The sequence below is a fragment of the Cyrtonyx montezumae genome, unplaced genomic scaffold, assembly GCF_038088225.1.
Source record: "Cyrtonyx montezumae isolate F1298 unplaced genomic scaffold, pur_monq_1.0 scaffold_13, whole genome shotgun sequence".
Taxonomy (NCBI): domain Eukaryota; kingdom Metazoa; phylum Chordata; class Aves; order Galliformes; family Odontophoridae; genus Cyrtonyx; species Cyrtonyx montezumae.
In genome coordinates, this window is record NW_027071859.1 from 6,511,079 (window position 1) to 6,534,555 (window position 23,477).

The 23,477-nt window shown below is 39.7% G+C and overlaps 1 protein-coding gene across 1 annotated transcript in view; it reads right to left on the reverse strand.

Moving 5' to 3' along the window:
• MFSD2B (MFSD2 lysolipid transporter B, sphingolipid) overlaps positions 1-23,477 on the reverse strand; it is a 34,697-nt gene that overhangs the window by 5,261 nt on the left and 5,959 nt on the right. The window contains exons 4-11 of the mRNA XM_065731084.1: positions 20,407-20,531; positions 17,037-17,160; positions 15,609-15,687; positions 12,664-12,842; positions 8,517-8,607; positions 8,301-8,422; positions 6,516-6,599; positions 5,916-5,996 (exon numbers count right to left, since the gene is read on the reverse strand). Of these exons, the coding sequence (XP_065587156.1) occupies positions 5,916-5,996; positions 6,516-6,599; positions 8,301-8,422; positions 8,517-8,607; positions 12,664-12,842; positions 15,609-15,687; positions 17,037-17,160; positions 20,407-20,531 (885 nt within the window). The remainder of the gene's footprint in view (positions 1-5,915; positions 5,997-6,515; positions 6,600-8,300; positions 8,423-8,516; positions 8,608-12,663; positions 12,843-15,608; positions 15,688-17,036; positions 17,161-20,406; positions 20,532-23,477) is intronic.

The window sequence follows — 23,477 nt, forward strand, 5'->3', positions numbered from 1 at the left end:
AGATGACACAAAGCTAGGAGGATGTGTCAAACTGCCTGAGGGTAGGGAGGCCCTTCAGAGGGATTTGGATAGGCTGAATAGCTGGGCTGAGCTAAATGGGATGAGGTTCAATAAGACCAAGTGCCGGGTCCTGCACTTTGGCCACAATAACCCCATGCAATGCTATAGGCTTGGGGCAGAATGGCTTGAAGAATGTAAAGAGGAAAAGGACCTGGGGGTGTTGGTTGATGCTCGGCTCAACATGAGCCGGCAGTGTGCCCAGGTGGCCAAGAAGGCCAACAGCATCCTGGCCTGTATTAGAAATAGTGTAGCCAGCAGGAGCAGGGAGGTGATCATCCCCCTGTACTCAGCTCTGGTACAGCCGCACCTCGAGTACTGTGTTCAGTTTTGGGCCCCTCACTACAAGAAGGACATTGAGGCCCTGGAGCATGTTCAGAGAAGGGCAACAAAACTGGTGAGGGGTCTGGAGCACAAGTCTTATGAGGAGCGGCTGAGGGAGCTGGGATTGTTCAGTCTGGAGAAGAGGAGGCTCAGAGGAGACCTTATTGCACTCTACCACTTCCTGAAGGGGGGTTGTGGTGAGGAGGGGGTAGGTCTCTTCTCCCTGATAAGTAATGACAGGACGAGAGGGAATGGCCACAAGTTGCGCCGGGGAAGATTTAGATTAGACCTGAGGAAGCATTTCTTTTCTGAAAGAGTGGTCAGGCACTGGAATGGCCTGCCTAGGGAGGTGGTTGAGGCACCATCCCTAGCGCTGTTCAAGAAGCGTTTAGATGAGGTGCTAAAGGACTTAATTTAGTAGTTGGGTAGAGATAGTGATAGGAGGATGGTTGGACTAGATGATCTTATAGGTCCTTTCCAACCTTATGAACTTATGAACTTATAGCAAAGCCTTATGCTTCAGTATTGCAGTGAAATAGCATTTCTAAGGAGACCTGAGCCATCCTGGATTTTCCTATTCAGGATAATCAGAGAAAAACAGGACAAACAATGTTACTGCCTTCTCTGCTGGTGCTATTAGGATCATTACTGCACTAAGAAATCAAACAGTTCCAAGTGCTTGTTATCAGTCATTATGCTAAGTGGCAGACCATGGCCACATTCATGCTACTAAACTCTCTTAGTCTCCAAAAGAAGGCTGTAGAAATACTTCCTGAGAAAAGCTCCTTAAATGGGCTGGTTCCCAAACTGTGCCCAGATAGTTCTTTGAGATTGTTCATCAGTTTGTGCTAAGACTTTTTAAGTAACAGAGATGGCCAAATGACAGTTGCATGTCTAGAACAGGAGAACTAAATAATTTACTATTAGAGACAACTCCTAGAAACATCATCACGCTGCATTTCAAGGGAAGGACAGAGGTTCAGTGGTCAATTTAAACTGTAAAAAACTTTTCATAGTTCGACTTGAATTGTGAATGAAGAAGAGTTTGCTTACACGTTCATTTCCAATGGCTGCTTTAAGGCAATCTAGGCACCATGCAGTAACTAAAACCAGGAAGGCAGTGTGCTTCACTCCACACAGCCAGACACATTCAAGACGTTACGCAAATAATTATGGTTACCCTCAAAATTAAACCAACTTGGGCTGCTCAGCATTTGTCTTCTGGCAGTACTTTAAACCACAGATTTCTTCAGCTTGAGGCAATGGGCTTACAGGATTGAAAATCCACTGTTTTAAATGGTGATTGAATGCATACAGCCCAGCTGCCACATATCCATCACATGCTCTGTCTCCCCTGCCTGTGAACCATGGGCACAGCACATGTAGAATCCAGAACCAGGGGCTTATCTACAGGGCTTTTTAATGATAGGGGATTAGTTCAATATAAAGTATTTCAATCTTCTATAGCTGCAGCTAGGGAACTGAGGGTATGAGAGAAGCTTTCATGGAGAGTGATTCCCCTAAGCACTGCTATTTACAGTTCTATATGATAAGTGATTCTGGGAGTCCTGGAGTCTAATCCATTATGTTAATGTTTTAAATGCATTTCCCATCTAAAGCATTTTCTCCTAACCTAAGGAGGCAGAAAATAACCTTTCCTGACAGCATGTTCCCAGCACAGACAGCCCAGTGTTGTGGCAAAATCGTTATTTCACCACAAGAGAGCACTCCAGCAATGCAAGATTTTATGTTGCCTATAAGCAATTTGATGACAGGCTTATGCTCCACATGGGGCCCCACTCAGAAACCAAAGCACTTAAACAAAATCCTGGATCAATAGTAATAATCATTGTAATTGTAATTTTCTGTTGGAAGAGAAGAACGACCCATAAGACCGAGGCTGCAACGCCCTAGAGTTTTACTGATGCAATGCTAGTGCAATCACGGGGGCAGTATTCCTGCTGCAATAAACAGCTAATGTGTCTTCCTCCTTCCAATTTGTAAAGCAAAAGATACTCCTCTATTGGCTCCCCGTTCCCTAGCCACAGTGCTGCTGCACCGAGTCATAAACAATATCCCACAGTTAACAAGCATCTTCCACCTATTCACTGGCAGCACAATGGCAGAGGACCCTTCTGGGATGTGGAAGGTGATCCGACCTGTGCAGCAGCACATGATGAAGGGCAGAGCAGCAAAAGCTGCAGTGAGGCCTCACACAAAAGCATGCCTCCACGCTGAACAGTGCTGACAGGCAGCTGATGGCATTCAGACAACGGTGGATGTTTGGTGAAATGAAGGACTGGAGAAATTTGTGAATTTGATTTTTTTTTTTTTTACAGAGTCCTCCAAAACACAGAGGCGATCAAAAAGTCAGTCAGACATCCCTGTGCTTAGCAAAGTTGCTGCTGGGTTAAAGTTAGAACAGAAAATTCACAGTTTAGCATGGCTCCCAGATTATTATCCATTATTACTTTTTCATGTAGGCAGTGATGAAGCTGCAATGAAGAATCCAAAGGCGATCAAATGAGACTTTAGGGCTTTGAGATGATTCGTTAAGGGATTGTGAGTACATGCAATATTTCCCTCTACTCTTTCAGGTCCAGAGAACAATACTGGAAGAAAAATGCAGATCAGCATATGAAGGCTGGTGTCACTGGCAAAACTTTGGTTTTTTTTTTTTTTTTTTTTTTTTTTTTTTTATCATGAGCTGTTCTACATAGCATCATGCTGGTTGGCTCCTGATGGGATGCACCTTTCTCAAAGAGGGAAAAGGATTTTTGCTCAAGAGTTAGCAGGTATGGATGAAAAAGCTTTAAACTAGATTTAAAGGGGGAAAAGGCTCCCTGGTGACAAGCTATGGGTTAGGAATGCTATCCCAAAGCTAACAAGGGACAGTGTGCTAACACATTCGAAATGTTTCTATTCCTGTGCATGCAGCATGAAGAATAAGCATGAGGAGCTAAAAGCTTTGGTTTGAATCAGAGCTACACCGCCACAGATGAGAATCAGTGGGAAGAGCCCTGGGCCTGGTGCTTACAATGGATGGTTATAGGCTCTTCAGAAGGCAGGGCATGTGTGGTAGGGGTAGCACTACATGTAATTGGGGAGCTGGATTGTATGGAGCTGGTGATGACATGGCTGAGAGACACGAGGTAAGGATTAAGGGGAGGGTATGGTTATGTATTAGGATAAGGTTCTTTGCCAGAAGGTGCTTGGGCACTGGAACAAGCTTCTCAGGTCATGGCCTTAAGCCAGCTGGAGCTCAAGAAGCTTTTTGACAATGTTCTCAGACATGGGGTTGGAATTTTGGGCAGTTCTCTGTTGAGCCAGGAGTTGAACTCAATGGACCCTATGGGCTCCTTTCCAACTCAGGATATTCTATGATTCTGTGAAAAGCTGATGTTAGCTAAGATGGAAGACAGATCTGTGGGGTTTATTGTTGATCAAACTTAGGCCTTAAAAAAGGGAAACACACGTACGCATACACAGTGTCTCCAAGAATATTTGGTACTCAAATACAAGTAAAAGAGAGGCTGTCTTTTTTTAGACATCTTGCCAAAACCATGATTCAAAAGTTGCCACATCCAAGCATTTTCATGAAAATTCTTCCTTCAGCCGCCAAGACTTAAGGATTGTAATCTCCATGTTTGTCCCTAAATGTTTGTCTAAATTTAACAGAGCATGTGGAAGCAGAAGCCAACAAACCACAGTGCAACATTTCTAGTCTGTGCACCAACCTGGGCCTAGGAAGGATCTTGTTTGGATATCACCCTAAACTTCAAGGGGATCTGGTCTTCAAAATTCTAGTCAGTACACAGATGTCTGATCATCTGGGGAACAGCCAAAAAGAGAACAATACCAGTAGTGGGAAGCCAAGATTCCTGTTGTCAATCTACCTACCCTGGCTTCTATACTCTTTCAGGGGTTTCTTCAACACAGAACTGCTTTCACAGGAAAATGACTCCAGAGCAATTCTAATTCTGGAAACTTATTTTCAAATTACACCTTCGCCCTGAAAGCTGAGTGAGATTTTGGAGAGAAAGAAAACTTTTCTCCTGTCTCCTTTCCTTCTAGAAGAACATTCCTGAGTGACAAACATAGGAGCCTTGAATGATGTGATTTTGTTTCACAGTGAGAGAGAACAGATTAGTCGTGCAGCTCACACAGGGTGGTAGTATAGGAAGCTCCTGTGATGCATTGCCAGACATAAAATCCATCACTGAGCACACAGAAAGCATTCACAGTCCCTTGAGAAATATGTACAAGGTGAAAGGGAGATGTGGCTTTTTTCAGTCCAACCCCTGCTTAGACTGTAATACAGTCAAGCAATTCAACTGTAAAATTAAGTTAAACCATGTTTACAGAGGTGCCGACAGGCTTTCCAGTTATGTTGAACTAAATTTATATAGCCAAGTTGGTTGAAGAAAGCATTTTTCATGGCCAAATATACGGAGGAGTTTTCCTAAGAAGGAAATCTTCATTCTCTGATCCACCCAATGGTCCAGTACTGCTTTTGGCAATGATCTTTGCTCAAATGTTAAAAATAAATGAGGATGAGACTTAGATTCCAGATGTCTACTTCAAGACACATAACAATTCAGCATATTTGGAACACGGCTTTTGAAGTTACTTCTGATTCTTTGAAAGTCATTCTAACACAGAGATTGTCATTGCATCAAATGACAACTATTCAATTATACTCATTATTTGTCACCAGCCCTAAACTTTTCAACTTTTTTCAGATTTGACATACAACTTCAGGCTGGATTTTCCAAGTCTTGATGCTTTGTAGTACACAAGACAGACAATTTCTTTTTTTTCCTCTTTCATAAGTAATTGAAGGTAAACAGGTGAAAATGGGGAGTAACAGGCCTATACAATGATTCACTGAGGATGATGACAGAAAATTGCTGCTGTCTTCACTAAGCAAAGGATTTTAAATAATCCATCAGAGATGAGGGCAGGCTCCCTGAGGTGGCTCTGTAGAGCTGTGTCAGAGTTAAACTAGGCTTCTTTTCTCAGCCAGGTCAGGTAATATCTATTCTCAGTCACAGGGATGTGGGCACCCCTTTCTGCTTAGGTTTCTAGAGTAGGATGTGGAATAGACTTCTGCTTCTTCCTTTGTGACAACAAAAAAATGTGGTCAGCTGAGCATCACAGACAAAACTAGCCTTGTACAGCAGATAACTCGAACAGAGAGCCTGGCAACTTGAGTCAAAATGGATCTGAATTTATTAAACATCATTCAGGCTCACTTTTGGGAGCAGTGAAATGCAGAGCTTGTGCAGATTCATAAAAATAATAACAATCATAAAAAATGCAGAGACCTCCTTTAGCATCAATTCATTTCTTAACATTTTCTCTTGAAAACTTGGAATTTGTCTAAAATTTGGTGGAACAATTTTAAAACTTTAAAACTGAGCATATTTCTTGTACACTGAGGCCACAAACACGTGAAATAATTCCTGAAATGGCTCCAGTTGTCACAGTAAATGAGCACTGGATTTTTTTCTTTTCTCCAAGGGTTTGCTTACCGAAATCCCACATGCTGCACACTTCTTGCCAAATCGTTGCAGAAACTTCTGCCAGAAGGGAATGCTCACAGCTGCTGACACCTACAATTGACAGAAAATCTGTGCTGTGCTTATTGCTGCTTCGTAGGCTTTATTGTCTTCATTGGCTGTTCACAAATACCTTTTGTCTAGTACATGAGGGTCTGAGAAGCAGATGAACTTGCAGATTGCTCCCTATCCCAGATATATCCAAGTGATTTATCTTATTCTCTCTTATATGGTACAAATGAAAACAATGCAAGATAGGTTTTAACAAAGTTAAATATCAAAATAGAGTATCAAACTTTCCTTTTCCTAATGTAAGCCACTGCAGTTAAAGTTACACAGCCATTAAAGCTCAAGCTTTTACCTCATGATTTGAACCCGACACATGATGATTTATTAAGCCTTATCCCAGATTACATGAAGCTGAAGAGCAAGATACACTTATCTTAAAGTATACTTAGAGTACACATCCCAGCTCAGTCTACAAATAAAAGGCTTCTTGTCTTCTATGACTTTGTACTAATAAACAGTGAGATTGAACTAGCAAATAAAAATAGAAATAAAACCACAACTCACCAAGATGGTCACCACCAAATACTGGAAGTGATAGTGAAGATCAGCTGCATGAGTACAGAATAGGACAAAGTTGCTCTGCTCCAGCTGTTGAAGGTATTTGATGACCATCATCAAAAGAAAGAGGAACAAAGATAAAAAGATGTCACACTCCATAGTAGCCGAACATACCTTGGGACTGATTTATCAAATGTAGGATTTGGGAGTTCTGAAACAACTTAAAGAAGCAGTCACTCTCCTGTTATCACTGGAGCAACACACCAACAATGTCAGGTCAAGACAGTGGAAAGCCATGCTCCTAACAAAGCATAAAAATGACCAAACCAGGAATTGCCTCATGAAAGGATTCTATCTAAAAGCTCTGTTCCCTATGCTGCAACTGCCTTGTGTCATGGCCACAGTCACAGCTGCAGACAACCACTAAATTGTCCTTCTTTTTCCATAGCTCGGTCATAATTCTTTCACCAGAAGCTCTGATTCCCAAACAAGTTACTCTTCATCTGCAATTGCTCACATGCCAACTTCCTGTAGTAAAGCAGCTGCTGTTTTGGTACACAACTTTGTCTATGGAGCGTAGCTTTGGGTTGAATGAATGCTCATTGGGTGGGAGCTGACTGAATGGATGCTTTATTTGTGCTGTACCCACACTGACTGAATGGATGCTGGAAGGAGCTTGACCAAAGGGATTCCATCGTTCACCTTCTCCTTGTCCCTGCTGTTGCTTTTGCTGCCTGCAACTCCCAGATGTAAGAAAAAATACTTCTTCTATCATTTCTCACACTCAGGCCTTCAAATAAAAGACAACCTTACTAACTGTGTCCAAATCCATGCCAACAGGAGACCTGAATGCTTCTTCGGCAAACAGACTTCTTAAGGAACTTACTAATTCACCATGACTGCTGGTGAACACAGCACTGGTGTCTCACTTGCTCAGTTATTATCCTCTCTCCTGATACACACTTTGATCCATAGCTCATGTGATTAAGAGTCTACTGACAAAAACATGGATAATTATGTGCTTCTCAAAATAAAGCCAACTTCAACTTCTATGTGCATAATGGCAGGTTCATGTTAAAACTTTGTATTTATTGAGTGGAATACAGCTTAAAAAGACCCCTGGAATGGAGGGAGTAAGGATTTCTTAGCAAGTGGCTTCATGTCTTTTCTACTGCTCCTCTCTATGGGAGGACATACTGCATCATTTTGCGAAAGTCACATTCAGCTACAGATCCTGATTTGAAAATGAGCTCCATCTAGCTCTGAAATAGCTAAGACCACTTCCCTCTGAACATCTACTAACCCTGACCTTATGCCTTCTATCACAGAGATTCTACCAGAATCAGTTTAGCCACTATCTGAGATCAGTCACCTATGCAAAGGAAAGGGGGCAATGGTTTAAAGAGGCACGGAAGTACAGACAGAAGAGCAAAAACATTCTCTAAGCAACTGAAACCACAGGAGACCATGGATGGATAACATATAATGATCCGAACTGGGTCACTGGGACTAGTTCTTCACCTTTTATGGAAGAAAAAAAAAATAATAAAAATCTTTAAATGGTCAGGACTTCGGTTTTCCTTCTCGTTTGAATGAACCACTTCCAGCTGCATAAAACCCCATGCACCAAAAAAAGGCTCTGGTTCCCTGCTGATTTCTAGGGGAAGGTACCACCCTCTTGATCATCACCTCCAGTCACAAGTCAAAGGTTATTTGCATTTTAGCTGCTTCATGCTCTCTCGTGCTGGGACTGGAATGAGGCCAACACACAGGCTCAGAGCCTGAAGTTACCTGAACTGCTGTTGAGATGAGAAGAAATGAAGCTGTAAGTTTCACATATGGGCCATGCTTCATGGTGAGTCCAAGCCCCTTGCAGAAAGGAATTGCTCTGTCTGAACTCAAGGCATAAGGATCTAAGAAGAACAGAATACATAAAATAACAATCTTTTCCAGAGACAACTAAGAAATAATTATTAGAAAATCTAGGCATATTTAAATATACCTTACCATCTTTTTCCTTTACTCCAAGAAAAAGAGCGGTAATTCCCAGAAGATATATACCTCCTATAACCCCTGCTGCAATCATATAGACTTTTGCCTTTGAAAAGAAAAAAAGACATATTTGAAATGGTGACAGGAGAGTGACAAATCATTATGAAAATTTCAGTCTTTTTCTAGTGAGTAATCTGCCAGTGAAAAATGCCCATCTAAGTAGCGCCAGCTGGATGTCTTTTACTTCTCTGAAGAGCACTCACTTCTGCAATTCATTTATAAACAACACCTACTTAAGGATAAATCCAGGACAAGTAAGTATACATTTCTTGGGGGAGAAAAAGAAGGTGTGAATAAAGGTCTACTGTGTTGGCAACAAGAGTATTATTTAATGAAAGCTTATGTTGAGACTAGCTATAGACATACACGGTCATCTGCCAAAAACACAAAGCATTCATAGAATGACTCTGTTGTTTTTTGGGGGTTTTTTATTTATTTATTTTAAATCTTGTCGATCTTTCTGTGCAGACCTGAAACTGTACCTTTGTTCTGGGAGGGAAAGGCTTCTGAGCTGATGCAAACATGACTATTACAGTTACTGCGTTTCTACATAACAATAATAAAATCTTCAATCTTACTTTAGGCTTTAATACATTTTAGAAAACACACTTCAGTGCTGATGTTTTGAGGATTTAGTAGCTTGCATGCTTGTTTTTCCAGTTAGGTAGTGAAATGTTTAAGCAAATTCAGAAATCCTTGCTTTCTATTAGGCCAGGTGAAAAAACCTTCCAGGATTCCTCCCACACAAATCACATTTGTTGTTTCTGACAGTGACTATACTGACTTTTGAATAAAGCTCTACCATTTTGTTTTGCTTTAGTTTTCTGTAATGATTTATCTTTCATAATATAGTAAAAAATAAAACAAGTGCTGGTTTCAGAGCTTTTTGACACAATGATTACTTGATAGGAAAATTGAATTCCAAATGATCAGTACTATGCTGCAAAAGCCAGGATTATAAATCTAGGAACCAAAAGGTAAATAGGCATGTAGTCATGAGAATGTACTCCCAAATATAAAGTCACTTACTGTAGATGCAAAGTTAGAGAGATGAAGCACTTAAGTGGTTCAATTAGATAATCTTCAAGCGTTCATTTAGACAATCTTCAAGATGACAATTTGTAAAGGTACAGACATTTCAGAAAGGGACATGGTGAAATAAAGAACAGTCTTGTGTTTCTTTATTTGGGATAAAGGTATATTGGATACCAAAATTATAAACATAGTCACAGACTACATTTATACTGCTGGCTATGGTTTGTACAGACTGCAGACTACAGTAGTGCAGATACTCGAATTCACTTAAGGTAATTTAAGCCTCAAAAGCAGCCTAGGCAGGACTAAAGGGGCTAAAAAGGATAATTACAAGGATTTGTTATGAATTCTATATTATTCCAGATCTATTCATTTGTTAATTTGCTCGAAGCAACTGAATTAAATGCTTTATTTCCCAGGTCTTAGCTACATGTAAGTCAAGCCTTACTCACCCAAACTATTAAGGATTTTCATGGTGAGCTAAATAAGATTCTCTGACCCTCAGCAAAACTTGTTAACCGTTATCAGTGTCCATGCATGATTTGTAGTAGGAAAGATGCACTCCTCTAAGCTGTATATTTCATTTTGAAGTTCCATATAGAAACAACATCAAGAGAGGACAGATGCAAAATAGCCATTTCTTTCACTTCCCTTCTTTCATAACGATCAGAGTAACCTCAGTCATTCACAAGGCATGCCTTTAAAGGAGGTGTGCTCTTGAGCAGCTAAATCAGTTTTGTGACAATCTTTTGGTGACAAAAAAAATCTTTTTGGTGACAAAAAAGATTACGACATACTCCTGAATGACTCTGAGAGGAATGATAAAGATTTCGCCTCTTCTAAATACATAAATGCCTATATATGTTCATAGACCCTATCAATTCCTTAACTTATAAGTGAATGTCCATCACTCATACAATCAAGATTAATTGTCTCCTGTCAGTCATTCATTTGGGTGCACATTCTGTTTGCATATCATGTAAACAAAAGGCGAGTGCCCTGTTGTGCCATGCAAAGCAGCTCCCTTGCTTGTGTTGGTGGCCGTGTATGCTCCCATAATACAGCTGAACTGATGTCAGGTCATGTGAATGGCAACAAATTGGGATTCTCACAAAAAGGTAATAGGGAGTGAGGCAGGTTGTCAAAGCAGTTCATTCACACTATGGCTTCTGCCCATGCCTGAGGGTTTGTGGGGGGGGAAAGGGCAGCAGAAAACGAGGAGAGGAGAGAGCCTTTTCCATTGAAAACAGCTGGAAACCATATTCCAGACCATTCTCAACCATGGGACACTACTCATCATTACAAAACTTGAGAAGGTGACTCACAGAAGAGAAGGAAAAATAAAAACAAACAAACAAACAATAAAACTAATAATTACTACTAATAATAATTAAAAAATCCAATAAATTCTCCAAACAATCAAGACTTGCCTACATGTAAATAGGGAAGTGAAATGAGGAAAACAACAGAAATAAGCAAACACTCAAATATTTTTTTATTCTTTGAGTAAGTTTCCAAAACAGTAATTTAGGATAGTGTTAGAGCTGTAGAAATAATGTTAAAAGAAGGATATAACCAAAACAGACTTGATAGAAATGGAAATATATTAAATTAGATCAACCTATACAGTTGAAAAAAAAAGACAAAGAGACAACCTTACAGTTCTACTTCTTCAGATCTGAAAAAGGAGATCTGAAATGTCTGTCTGTCTAAATGCTTCTGCATTGTTTCTCAGTGCTAGGAGCTAGTTGAATTATAGATATTACTTCCACCTACAAAATTTTACTAGTTTAGACTTTTTTCTTTACAAACAAAAAAGCCTACTTGCATTGTGAAGCTTCCTCCTCTGTTTCTCTTTTACTTCAAAAAGCACAGGGAAGAACATGTGGTTAGAAAGAAAATAAATCAAAATCACACACCTATATATGTATTTTTCCTTGAAAGCCATTCAAGGGATTTGAAAGTGGATGTTGGTGATTATGGCACAGAGCAGATTCAGATAAGGAATCTGCTGTGCAGTGAAATTCAGCTTGCCCTACAGCTCCTCAAGCTATTTGTCTCCACAATTCACAGAGCTGTAATAGCACAGTAGTTTTCTACAGCAAGCCATTGTCCACTAAAAGCTAAAAAGGAAGAAAGAAAGATATTCTGTGTCTTGTTAAAACATGCACAAGAAGTCACCTAATGAGCAGCTTCAAAAACACTTTAATCAGCTGTAACACGGCACTGTCACATAGAAAAGCAACCCAGATCTCCCCAGGCAGTTTCTCAGATAATTTATCTGAGAACGTGTACAATGGCCTGTGCCAACAAAAAGAGAAGTAGGAGAGAGCAGTGTTTGAGATGGGGGGGATACATAGGTTGGTCCCCTTCCTGTGCTGGTGCCAGGGTATGCACATTTGAAGTGTTTGTGGAATCATGTCTTTAGCTTGTGATTTTTTCTGATGCTGAAAAGTGGTAATAGTAGTGATTTAACTACAGTAAGCAGAGCATTGGCCACAAATACATGCATCCTGATTTAGAGCGTGCACCTGAGATTAAATTGAGGTCAAAGAAACCTTCACGGAGAAGTGCTCCCACTTATTCCATGCTACCAACCATTTACTATCAAGTGTCTTTTGTACTTTCACAAGAATATGGACTCCAAGTAGGATTTACAGCTTCCTGCACATGCCAGCCATTAATCTTCACAGCAGATGCCTGCTACTGACTGCTTTGAAAAGCAATGTTGCTGAACTGAAAGATTCCGCTGCAGCCTCTTTTTCTTACTAAGCTTCTATTTTCACCCCCAGTGGAAACAAAGTGTAGCAACCTACCTTTGGTTACTTCACAGGTCAGTATCATCAGTAAAGCTCCTCAGTGTAATCCTGCTGTCACACTGAGAACGGGTTGCAAATACAACAGATGTGAAGCCTTGTTCTTTAACAAGGCAGTTGCCTCAGCTCCAGCACTGCTGGCTTCAAGGAAGTCATGTTCACGCTTATCCAGCTGGGTATGTGATGTGCTACTACAGGAAAAGCACATTTCTCTCCCTAAGAGATTTTAGCATGTTCCCACAGACACTTACTTGATGAGACCAGGGGTCTGAGGGCTCAGGATAACCAGGAGTGTCGTGGAAGGAGTGGGTAGGACTGGTGGTGTTTACTGAGGAGTTCAAAGTGCAGTGATGAGAGACATGAGCACTGGCCACAATTTGCCCCTGAAGTGCAGCTCCAATCAAGGTCCCAAGGACTTCCATTGTCATTCCTAAAGAAGGAAGCAAAAATGTGTGTTGAGGGTGAGAATCTGATCGCTCCACTTTTTACAAGCCTGTTTTACTGAAGAACAGCCTCATTAAAGCAATACTGTTTTCTTTCATATGGATCAGACAGAAAAAGCAGTACCAAGAGCAGCTGAACTGGAAGATCAGTAATAGAACAGCGTCAAGGAAAGAGAGTTTTATAACTGGTTTTCTGATCAGCTTTTAGAAGCCTCTGTGGAAGAACTTCTTTTACACACAGGCTGTATGATGAGTATGGCTGGGATTAAGAGCTGTAAGGGGATAACACTGAAACATTTCATCTCATGGACAAGAGCTGAACTACAAATTAAATACTGAATGCCACTTTTCCAAAGCACAGCTAGGAGCCATAACATGAGGCTTTTCATCTCAAGTTCGACAGTAACTTCATGAAACATTTTGCAAGCCACTTATCTGCTCAGTTCTCTGGGCTTCTCTGATGGCAAAATGAAATGATACTTACCTCAGGATTCTGCTGGAAATAATACGGCTGCAAAGCTCTTGAAAACAGCAGATGCTGTTCTTAACAGCATTATAGGATCATACTTTAAAACTCAGAAAATTAATTATAGGCAACAGAGATACAGCTATTATGATACTTATTTACTGAAAAATAGCAGGAGCTGGGAAACAAGTAGATTTCAAATTTCCTGCGTGCTCAGAACTTATAATGTATTACTTTCCACTTTAAACAGCAAAACAGATCCTTCAGAAAGTAGATCATGTATTGGAGTTGGTTTTAATTTGCAGAGAATGTAAGTAGGATTTATCTTAAAGCAACTTTGGAATCCACTATTTTTTGCCGTGTATTTACAATAAGGACCTGGGGAAAATTTATGAGAAACAATTCTGCTTGTCTCCAGTAGAGGGTAGTGGATCCTCTGATCCCAACCTTCTGTTTTTTTAAAGAGCACTTTGTATTACACAGCTGCCTTTCTTTAGAAAGTTGAAGAATGCCTGGACAACAGACTGCATCCAAGAAAGTCAGTCACTGAGAATAATTCTCTATGAAACCCAAGGAGAGGTAAGAGGAGAGTTTTTAAGTGAGATCTTGTAAAAAATAAATAAATAAAAAAGATTCTCGTGTTTTCTTGGAATGGTTATGACCACTTCTCTACAAAAAAATATTATTTCAAAGTACACAAAAATACCAACACTCGAAAAGTCAAAATTATGGTTCATTGCACCACCATAAATTGTCTTAGTAGAAGAGCTGTACATTAGAAAGTTATAACACTTTTCTGAACAATAAAATGACATTATATGACCCATAGAGTTTAACAGAATTTGCGAGCAAGAATTTCACATGCTTTATATGGGACATTATATTGGACTAGCAGATAGGAAAACACATTTATTTGGATAACAGCCTCTGAAGACACAGAATCAAACAGAAAATACTAAGTATGTAGATTTAGTTAGAATTTCAGCCAGATGACTTAGGATACAGAACCACTGTCAGAGAACATAACCCAACTGCAATCTCCTGCTGTTTAGTCCTATCCTCTGACTGCTAGCTCTGGCTTTTTTGTTTTTTGTTTTTTTTTTTTTTTTTGAGAGGATGATAATGCCAATTAGAGCTATTCCCTGTGGCTGAGGAAGGATGGTGTTGCTCAAGGAATACTGTATTTAGAATTTCTGATATGAAATTTTAGAATTTCTGGCCATATAATTGTGCCTCAATGGTCTAGTTTTCAATATAATCAAGCAATTACATTGTCCATTAAAAGAGTTCTTGGCAGGAAGAAAGAACAGATGCAACAAAAAAGAAATCAGCAACTATTCTAAAGCACCACTGAAGGACAGGATGGAACAGAGAAGAAATCTTTCATGTGATGTCTTGGCACTCTTTTCTCTTTACCTTGCTTAATGCTGGTGGACATGAGAGAGAGCAGTTACATAGTAAAGAAGGAATGAGAACAGAGCTGAAGAAAGTGGTAAGGGAACAGTTCTTACACGCTGTTTATGGTCTACGCAGGAAATCTTGAAAAGATTTTCACTGCACTTTCTTGATTTGATCAATTTGCTTCAAAGTAAAATCTCTGGTTTAGATTTTTTAAGAGCCAGAGATATGGTCTGGAAGCTGTCATTCTTCTAATGAATACAGTCTGAGTGCTGGAAATATTTCAGGAAGACCTTTCTGCAAACTACCTGGAATGTGTTAGAGTTAAATAGATGTAGATAAAAAGAGAGATTTTAATTGGTATGAACATGCACACAAATTTCTTCCTCTTCTTTTTTCTTTTTCTTGGTGACATTGACTGCTCTAGTTCTATTTTGCAAAGAAAACGTTCAGAGATTCAGAGGTTGGGATTTTGAATTTACAGTGTGAAACACATAAACCCCCAGAAATCCAAGCTAAAAACAATTCTAAAAAATTACTTTGAGGCTTTGTTTAATTAAATGTAGAAGGGGATCAGCTCTTTATCTTTTTCCTCTACAAACCATCCTTCAATAAAATAGTTATTATCTACCCAGGCTTTGGGTAATTTTAATTCTTCTGGCTTTGCAATACATAGAAAAGAGTTCATACCTAACCAGACAATGAAACATTAATGTCTCCTATTTAGATAGAAAAATGGTAGCATATACAGGACAAAATATTTTTCATTGAAGTCTCAAGGAAAAGTCCATTTCAGGGTTGCTGAATATTAGGAATTTCCTATAATTAGCAAATGATTTTAAATAAAACCAAACCCCAGTTCTCATGAAATAACTCATATCACACTCACGGTATGCTGTTGCAGAATCTCTTTCCTTCTGGTCTGTGCTGAGAAACATGGTGAGAGCAGAATATGGTACTTGGAATAACTAGGCAAAGGAAGAACATCATGTAATACCTTTTGGAGTAGATGCTTTATTTCATTGATATCCAGGAAAATGGTTTAATACAACATCAGAATTCACTTATTTAGAATGCTGCATCTTTTAGCACAAAGACCTGTCTTTTCTTCCTGATTTGTAAAGCATATATGAGGAAAAATATCTCTTTCATAATACAAGTAATAAATAATAAGTAACCAAGAGGATTCACCTTTATGCTGTATTTCTTCAGCTTCCATGGAAAAAAAAGTCCTTTATAACTAGGCTATAAAGCATCTAGTTTTATTTGCAATAGGAGAATCACTTTCCTAGCTTGAGCTAACCAGCAAGAAACAGAACCATAATGAAGATAGTACAGCACTCCACCTTATTAAAGCCAGAAGACTGCATAATTCTCCCAAATATTTCAATATCTCTTTCACTGTATAATTCTTTAAATGTCTGGGAACTCTTTTCTCCATCTAGTATCCAGAGAAACTCAGCCAGGTTACACCCGCTACACTGCAAGGTGGGTGCCTCACTTACAGTCCTAGTCTGATGTGAGATGCTGCCTGGCACTGAAGATATCTTGTTTCACCTGGATATTTGCTACAAGGCAAAACCAGGTGATACATCCCTACATGAAGTTCTCTGCGACCTACAAAAACAATGGTTTCTTCATACATACTGCAAGTCGTGCAACATAGTGCAAAAATTCATGTGCTCAAACTCTTCTATCCAGGCATAAGTATATAGATAATACGATGACTACTACTATTCAGATTTGGGACCCTGCCTTCCACGTTGAGACAAAGCACCCAGAGCAAGAACCACAAAGCCATTTGTCTCATAATCTGCCCCTGACAACAGAAGTGACGAGAAGTTGGATGTCTAACAGCAATTTAGGAATGTAAACGTTTACATAGATCCATGCAAGAATGGACTGAGTGCCCACGGCCATCAGTCTAATTTTCCAAAAAGCTGACATGGTTTACCACGCCATCTTTCCCCAAATGTATTATCCCCAAGTGTTTCCGGGGGAAATGTGCTCCCCTTTCACGTGCAGGTTTCTCAAACCCTTTGGCACTAAATCACTGCCTTAGCCTCAGCTGCAAAAGAAAGTGACTGACGGTAATCTGTCTGAATTACCAAACCATTTGACAGAGAAAGCCTGGGCAGGAACTGTCGGCCAGCAGAGAGCTTGATAAAGGCACATCCTCATAGGCCTTAAATATACTAGAAGTTGAAATACAATGAAAAGGTTTGGTAACCTCAGTTTACTAAACTGGAATGCAATGAAACAGACAGGGAACAAAACAGATTAATGCTGAGAACGTCATGATTTGGATCCTACTTACTGTGGTCAGTGCTTGGAAAAGGCAGTAGAAAGTCAGGTACCATGCAACCCTTCCTGATACAAAAGGAGGTAGATACCACATGAAAAAGTAGGACACTACTGTGAAGGGTGTGCATGCCAGCATCCTGCAAAGAAAATGAACACGTGCCAATAATCTCAGCATCATAATGGCAAAGCATAGTATGTTTTCCTGCTAATGGTTGATATCATGCAATTTGTATTATGTGGTTTTCCAAAGTACAATAAAGATGTGATTTTAAGCATTAGATGCTAGTGTGCATTAAATACACAAATTAATGCGAAACGTATAGAAATGCTTCCACAAAATAGAATAAAATGTCAAATGTGAAGGAAAAGTGCAATACTTAAATTAATATCCTATTTGGAACGGACACAATTGCCTTGCAAACACACTGTAACAGCCTCACTACACTGCCATGCCTTAGTACATGCCTCAGCCTACATCCTTGTTAAAAGAACCACAGAGAGCTAAGCCCTCTTGTCACATGTCATAACATACTTCATCAATGTTTACATGAGCTTATTTATTATGAGGGATTCCTTGCTCTAATTTTAACGCTTTCAGTTTTCCTTTGAACTTGGCTCCCTCACTGCTACTTCAAACAAATGCAAATATGTTGGTATACTTAAAAATGCTGAAAACAGCATTAAAGATAATGGACAGCTCACAGCTACGGTCTGTAGCTAATAATTTGCTCCATTTTACTCAACAGTAAAATTCCTAGTCACTTGAAACACAAAAGGAGCGTCATCTGGTGACAAAAATGGCTTAAAAACAGAACTGCAGAAACTTCAATTCCAGACACTGCATGTAACAGTAATGAATTACATTTGGTTTAACCATTACTTCAGGCAAACAATACTTCAAATTCAGTGATATGGAAGAAGTTATCAAATGCTATTATTTCCTAAAAGTCCGAGCTGAAGTAGCATCGGAGCTGTGCCACAGTCTTGTAAACCACATATGAAACAATGCAATTAGATGACCAAAATTCCAGTAAAAAATATCCAAACACACAAAAGAGAGAACAGATTAATCCCTTCACAACAGTACTACTGACATTTGGGGTCAGCTGATTATTTTGCAATCGTGAACTGAAAACGTGGCGTACAAAAGAGCAATGTGTCAATGGTTCAGTCAAACAATGACTTCCCCACACTGCTCTATGGGGACAGGCAGCACCACTGGGAGCTAAACCTTCACAAGGAAAGTGCCAGGTTCTGCTCTTCTCTGCCTCTCCAGTTTTCAGGTCACAGTTTGTTTCCAGCTGGTCAGCAATGGAGGGAAAATCCTCACACACATCAGGGAATCTACCTTCTATAGCACCATGAGCTATTCCAGACTGCTGTCCAGAGACAGTCATCACAATGACACTTTTTAATGGTCCTTTTTTTTGGTGTAGTTTCTCAGCAATAACCCTCTTGGCAGTACCCTTCCCCCCTCTTCCCACATTTCCCTTCCCTCATTCATTTCAGTTGATTTCAGAGTCTCACTGAACTTGCTGATTTTCTGCTGTTAACTCCTTGGAACAATATCTGACCGGGTTTGAGTGCTTGAAGTCAGTGTCTGTTTATGTGTTTTAAATGCATTATATACAAGAGATCGGTAATAGCTGATCATTTCCTACTAGGTTAAGTACAGCATAAAGCTATACAATTTTTACCCTCTTTATTAATGTCTGCTTTGCAGACAAACTTTTCTGATGGAACCAATCCCATCGCTTCACTCTGGACACTTTATAATGAGGTACATTTTAACTAACAGGAGCCACATTCTTTTCCTTGCATGAGAGCAGTCTGAATGTCAAAGCATAAGAACAAAATTCCCATGAAATTACAAAAAAGACAAATATACAAAATCCTTCTGGAATTAACATAGCTGCTTAATGGGGGCCTGTTGCAGGTGGGCCAAGCAATCTTCCTTTAGGAAGTGCAAACTGTGTAGCAGTTGGTTTACAGTGCCAAGGGCTGGCAAGGCCATGCTTGTGCTGCAATGAGAGTTATCCTAACACAGACATGCTAACACTAAACATGCTTATTTACATAATTCTCAGAGAAGCAGGAAAATAATGCATCAGAATTCATCTAATGGCGTGTATTATAAAAATGCTGTTTATCAGATATAAGCAGCTGCAACTTTCTGTAGCTCTAAAACCAGGTGACTCAAGGAAACCATAAACTAAAAAAAAACAAAAACAAAAGCAAAAAAAGAGCTTATTTTCCTTGACGTTTCATGGTTTTCTTTTGCTCAGAATACCACATTTTTACTCTTAGAGTTTGGTTGTGAATCAAGTTTGGGGATTATATTAATTCAAAGTTTGTAGTTAATTCAAAATATCTGGCATTATTCACAGCGAATGGGACAGAGCAGTGAATAGACTTCCTATTTCACAAACTACTTAGTCTCCCCTTGACTTCTAAAATAAAGCACAAAATTAATAAATGACTCTATGATTTCTATACGTCCACTGTCACAGATGAGCTTAGGTTCCTCTAACACAAAACACTCCTTTCCAATTTTTTGCTTCACACATGTCAGTTTCCTTCCCATGTGAGTAATGATTCTGCTAGTACAGGGACAGCACATAGACCTGTGTATTCAGATTCTGCCAGACAATAATAGCTACAACGCATACAAGGGATAAGCATGTCACAGTGAAACATCTCTTTGTCCCCTTAGAAGTGCTGATCAAATCCTAGAGCACCTAATTCCTCTTTAATGTCATGGTGATTTTTTATTTAGGTATTTTGATTATGAGGATGTAAAAGGAGCAGAACCAGAATGACTGCTGTTAGGAAGAATGAGCCAGTGCCAGGTGCTGCTTTGCTGCTGAGCCCATCAACGCCATGGTGTCACATCTGCTCCACACATACTGCACATATATTTCACTGATTTGGAAGGCCTAGCCAATTAAAGCTAAGGGAGCTCCTGGAAAGCTGATGTGAGCAGTGATGGCACGCTAGGACACGAGAAGAAACTCATTCCAGCTTTGTGAAGGATTGAAGCCAAACTAAATGGAATCTAGCCAGAGATGAAAATTCAGTCACCAAAAAGGTTTTACACTTAAGATCCTAGTTTTGTTAACATTGCAGTGTCTTGGCTTTATCTGTTTTTTTCTCCAGTTGCAGAAAATCTTTTCTTTGTTTCCTATGGATAAACAAGCTGAAGGGAAATAAATGACAGGAGAATCTTTTCTTTTTGCTTTCATATGTGTAGAAATAATACAATCACAGTTGTTTGAGAAACAGTCAAGGAAAAATAACTCAATGAGATGACTGTATGGTCTTAAAACACACATACCCAAAATATTTATATATATGTATAAACACATGTATAGATCTCTGCTTACCAAGGCATGAGCCGGCCAATTTTTGTCCATCTACTTTTGCTAATAAAAAAGCCAGCAACAGGATCAGAAACAGCTCCTGAGGCTTTGCCAATAAACAGCACCAAAGAGGCATGAAATGGAGTAATCTGAAAGTACAAACACAGTACTCTAAACACAAGCTATTGTTCCATGGTACAATGAAACAGAATAAAGCAACTTTCCAGAAAGAACCTTGGTGTTTTAAAGAGTAATGTTAGTTCATTTGCAAAACGTGTATGTTGCTGTCACAGAAATTCCTACTGGTTTTCCATAGCAAAAAATAAAAATAAAAAATTGAGACAAGGCAGCATGTAAAATGGGATTACAGAGGAAAAATGCAAGGAAGGTGAGATTATAGATGTGTTTAGAATGAGGAAAATGAGTCAAACAGGAGACCAAAGCCCTTGTTTTAGTTATTAAACCTGACAGAGCATCTCTGTAACTTTTCCCTCATACAGTTCCGTTTCTAGATCACTACCTTGACCTGAAGCAGATAAAAGCAGAGGCAGGTGTCTGCATGCATCCGGGCTTTTTCACCTCCTGAGACTACCAGCAAGGCTGCCAACTGGTGGAGTGTGGCTTGGAAGATGCTGCAGCACAGCAGATTCTATCCACTCAGCACTGAAGTGCATAACGCACATCTGCTCAAAGTTACTAGCACAGGTCCAACAAATCTCACTTGAAAAATGTTCATACATCATTTGTGAATAAAATAGCCAAGTTTGAAGTTTGACCCTAATTATGAGCACATATAGAATTACAGTCTAGCCTGGGCAATGTATTTATTTTTCTATTGCATCTGTAGAGTCCTTAGGAATTTGTATTGCAGAATTGATAATAAAAAAAAACTTCCTCCTTGAAGTGTCTAGTTCATGCCACTAAAACTATAGGCCTGGAAAAGAAATGTCATTTGCCAGGGTGGCAAAAAGAACAAAAGAGTCAAAAGATGCAGTGGTTGAAATACTGCAGTGATTAAGGATATATAGGCAGGAAGTTTCAAACTTTTCAGTGGTGCTTTGTTTAGATAACGAGAACAGACAGAAAGGAAGTAGATACTATATAAACAGAGGTGGAAGAGAGCCTTAATTAAAATTAAAATCCTTATGGAGAGTTGAGTCTTATCACAGTGTCCCTGTTTTCATCCTCTCTAGGGTCTTATGCATCCCTTAGCTTCTACACTCAAACACTCTGTCAGCACTAACATCAACAGCTTCTCAATGATAATACAGAACAAGATAAAACATGCTAAATCCATAGAATACTAGAATCATAAAATCCTTTGAGTTGGAAGGGACCTTTGAAGGGCATCTAATCCAACTTTCCTGCAATGAACAGGGACACCACAGCTCCACCAGAGTGCCCAGGGCCTGGTCCAGCCTGGCACTGAATGGCTCCAGGTATGGATTATCCATCACATCACTGGCAACCTGTTTCAGTGTCTCACCACCCTCACTGTAGAAGACTTCAATCTAAATCCAATCTAAATCTACACTCTTTAAGCTTGAAGCCATTTCCCCTTGTTCTATTCACCTATCTCAAAAGGAATGAAGACCAGTATCCTAATATCAGAGGTTTTAGTGTTTTCTAGTAATTTTACTCTAGGATTGCATGTGGTTTGCAGTTACAAACCTGTAGTTTATACAGGTAATTTAAGTGGAACACAGAACTGAAATAGAAAAAAGTGTAAGCTACAGAAAGTGAATACAAATGTAATTTTCTTAGAAGGGGCCCAGATTACATATGAAGTTTTATGCACAGTGAATTTCACAGTCTCCCAGAAAGGGCTGTAGCAGATCCACTTTCTAAGGGGGTAAGATTTAAATTCAGGTATTGACTATAAGTTGATATATTCTCCCCTGGAAATATATGAAAAAAAAAAAAGATTTAGGAAGCTCTTGATCTGCTCTTTAAAAAATTCTATGAAGAATTACTTCAAAGAACAAACTAAACCATTAAGGTTTTAATAATTCAGGTCCTTAATGAAGTAATAAAAACATTATTACAAATGTTAAGCAAAATTATTGGTTTTCAGTAGAAGCTTGTTAACAAAAATAATCATGTCATTTTTAGGTGGTATCCAGAGATTCGAGAATGGGACCCCAGATTCCTGAACACTGCGCATAATCACAAATAAACTAAAGTTCCCTGGCTTCTAGAATTTTCAGTTTCTGTGATTGGCAGAGGACAGGTATATTCCAGTATTTATAGGGATGCTGGGAAAATCATATTAGTGTCTGTCTCATCTAGTTCCTGCTTCATCATGGCTTGTACTGCCATCCTTGATGCAAGTGAAAATCAAGTGAGGTCAGAGCTGCATCCACCTCCTGCTGCATCTCCAGGATATCCGGGATACTTCTTCCACATTCAGCTGTCCTCAGACTCCACAGCATACACTTGACATCTTTGAGGAAAGGCTTAGAGACCTGGGGCTGTTCAGCCTTGAGAAAAGAAGACTCAGAGGGGATCTGATCCACGTCTATAAGTATCTAAGGTGCAGGAGGCAAAGGGATGAGGCTGGGCTCTTCTCAGCAGTGTGTGGTGATAGGACGAGGGGAAATGGCCACAAACTGAAGCATAGGAAGTTCTGCACAATGTGTGTGGGAACTTCTTCACAGTGCAGTAACAGAGCACTGGCACAGCTGCACAGAGAGGTGGTGGAGTCTGCTTCTCTGGAGACGTTCAGGACCCGCCTGGACGCCTACCTGTGCAACCTGGGCTGGGAGCTGCTTGGGCAGGGGGTTGGACTGATGATCTCTGGAGGTCCCTTCCAACTCCTACAGTTCCGTGAGTCTGTGTGATTCTGTGATGCTGCTGTCCAAATCTGGTTCCCTTTCTAGATCCTGTGAATTTAGCCCTAACCAGACATTTGAGATCTCAGTTTTACATGCCAATCTTATTCTGTGGCCATCTGTATTAAGTAACTCACAAGATTCAGTTTCTCTTTTATAACCTCAGCTTCTGATATTAGACTTGTATAGGGAAATCACAAAGCACAAAGTTTGGCATTAGTGCTGATATCTCCAACAGTTTCAGCCACAGCTTTCTCACAGCCC